Source organism: Oxyura jamaicensis, chromosome 8 (genome assembly GCF_011077185.1).
Source record: "Oxyura jamaicensis isolate SHBP4307 breed ruddy duck chromosome 8, BPBGC_Ojam_1.0, whole genome shotgun sequence".
In the NCBI taxonomy this organism is placed as follows: Eukaryota; Metazoa; Chordata; class Aves; order Anseriformes; family Anatidae; genus Oxyura; species Oxyura jamaicensis.
The window spans coordinates 4,246,095-4,248,265 of record NC_048900.1 but is presented as its reverse complement, the minus strand read 5'-3'; the positions used below and the strand labels follow the sequence as shown (position 1 = coordinate 4,248,265).

Below are 2,171 nucleotides of genomic sequence, written 5' to 3'. Positions count from 1 at the left end.
TGGCTTTCCCATCCTATTACACCCACTACAATTAAAACACTTCTTTGCAACAATTATTTAGAAAGCAAAATTTATTTAGAAAGCAAATTTATTTCTTTATGACCGAATTTAACACAAGAGCAATTAATGAATTGAGTAAAATATGTAAAGAGCATTGCCTCTTCATGGCTGCCTGAACCTATCACATAGCCACAGTTCCTCGGAGCTTTCTGAAGGACATGGGAAGAGCTGACTAGGAGTGGAGAGGTATTCAGCATGTGACAGATAAGGCAGAAGAGCAGGAAAAGCAAAGCTGTGGCAAAGGTGTGGGGAACTATAGTAGAAAAAAAAATCTTTTGTACCAGACAAATAGAACACAGGGCAGTTCAAAGAGCCAAGCAGAGGCAACGGAGAAAAAGAAGGCCAGATTTCTCAGATATGGTATTATCCAATTTCTAATATGTGGAGATTCGACTGAGCGGTTCCTTGGTCGTGTAAGTGTTTTTCTGCAGTGAAGGAACTAAAAGGAACTAAAAAGGAAATTGTATAACAGAAATACTTAAACTCTTCTGAGAGAGAAATCTTATACATACCAAGGAAAAATAACCTATTACTATCCACGATCTTTCTTCCATTCAATCTTAAACCAGTGTGATAATCTCACAGTATGTAAAAAGGTAATCGCACAGTATGTAAAAAGGTAAGAATATTTATCTCTGCTAGCAGTCAAGTTTCTTACAACCTGCTACATTAAAAAGAATCTAAGAATGTGTAGGGTTTGAGCTGTTGTTCTCCAAGGCTTGAGATGTGCAATATTGCAACAAAACTTTAGAATATCGGTCTATAACAGGTTTTGACATTACTCAGTTAAACTGTCTGTTGAACAAGCAAAGCAAGCACTGCTTTGTTTGTGACAGAAAATGAACTATTGCATAATGTCCACAAAATTCTGAAATATTACGCTTCAGCAAATTTATTTTATTTCCTGCTGTGCTTGGGAAAATACCGTACTTTTAACTTAATGAGTTCTCATAAAATGACTTCAAATTTTAATCATTACTGGCATACAAAAATATGACCTTAATGATACCACTGCATATAAAGCAGAAGAAAGAATAATAGCAATAGAAGCAATAAACTTGACGGTACCTCTGCGCTTCCTGACTCATCTCAAAGACCTGTTGTTGTTCTGGAAGATACTTGTTTTTTTTCACTTTCTTTGTATTGTTTTAGGAGGCAAACATGTACCAAAAAAAAACCCTTGAAACAAAAGGAACAAAAACAAACGCTGGATGCAGGCCTGATCCTTCAAAAGCAGTGAACAGTTTGGCCACCACATTTTGAATTCACTTAAGAAGACAGTACCAAGATTTATTTTCTTCAACATTGTATATAGTTCTACAATGAAACAGACAGCTAAGGCTCACTCTTCAATTGCTACATCACATAAAATAAATGCTGCACTCAAACATCATGGAAAATTTGAATTCAGGAATGATCACAAGCAAAGATATATCCATCTCTGTATTCTGCATGATTTTATTGCCTAATACTTCTAGACACCTCAGGCAGATAAGTGTCATTTCCACATTTTCCACAACGGTGCTTAGAGCTTGCAATCTTTATGGCTAGACTATTACATTTGTGGTTAGGTAATGTCTATCTAATAGGTAGCAAAGAATCATGCAGTTTGTGAGTGACAGGCTGAATGTCTACATGGGCCAGAAACAAAACTAAAAAAAAACACCCAGAGAACTAACCACCACCACCATAATAATGATGATAATGATAACGATGATGATGATGATAATAATAATAATAATAAAGAGGTGGAAAAGCCTGTGGATCAGCCAGCGTCAGTTTGCAGCAAGCTACTGGGTATAACGGTGGGAGAACTGAGCTTTTGTTTGCTAAAGGACATAAAGTGAGTGTGAACCAGGCCACGCACTGGTTGAGTGATGTCAAAGGCTGGAATAATTGATTGGCACAACCCAGCTTCATCTGCTGACCTGGGCTCCACGTTGGCTTTGTCCCAGAGAAGGGACATACTGCCAGCAAGCAGAGGCACTGCTTGCAGCTGCCTGCCACAATGTGCCTGCTCCGGGTTACGGCTATGCGTGCACCTATCAGCCTTGGAAATAGAGCATTTGAACTTCCTCAGGTGCTGGCTTCTTTTGTCTTATTTTCTTCTG

General features: G+C 38.1%; 1 protein-coding gene across 1 annotated transcript in view; it reads right to left on the bottom strand.

Annotated features, from left to right (window-relative positions):
- Positions 1-423: 423 nt before the first annotated feature.
- Positions 424-2,171, bottom strand: part of LOC118170798 (pancreatic alpha-amylase-like) — a 7,503-nt gene continuing 5,755 nt past the window's right edge. Inside the window, exon 7 of the mRNA XM_035333359.1 lies at positions 424-509. Within this exon, the coding sequence (XP_035189250.1) occupies positions 424-509 (86 nt within the window). The remainder of the gene's footprint in view (positions 510-2,171) is intronic.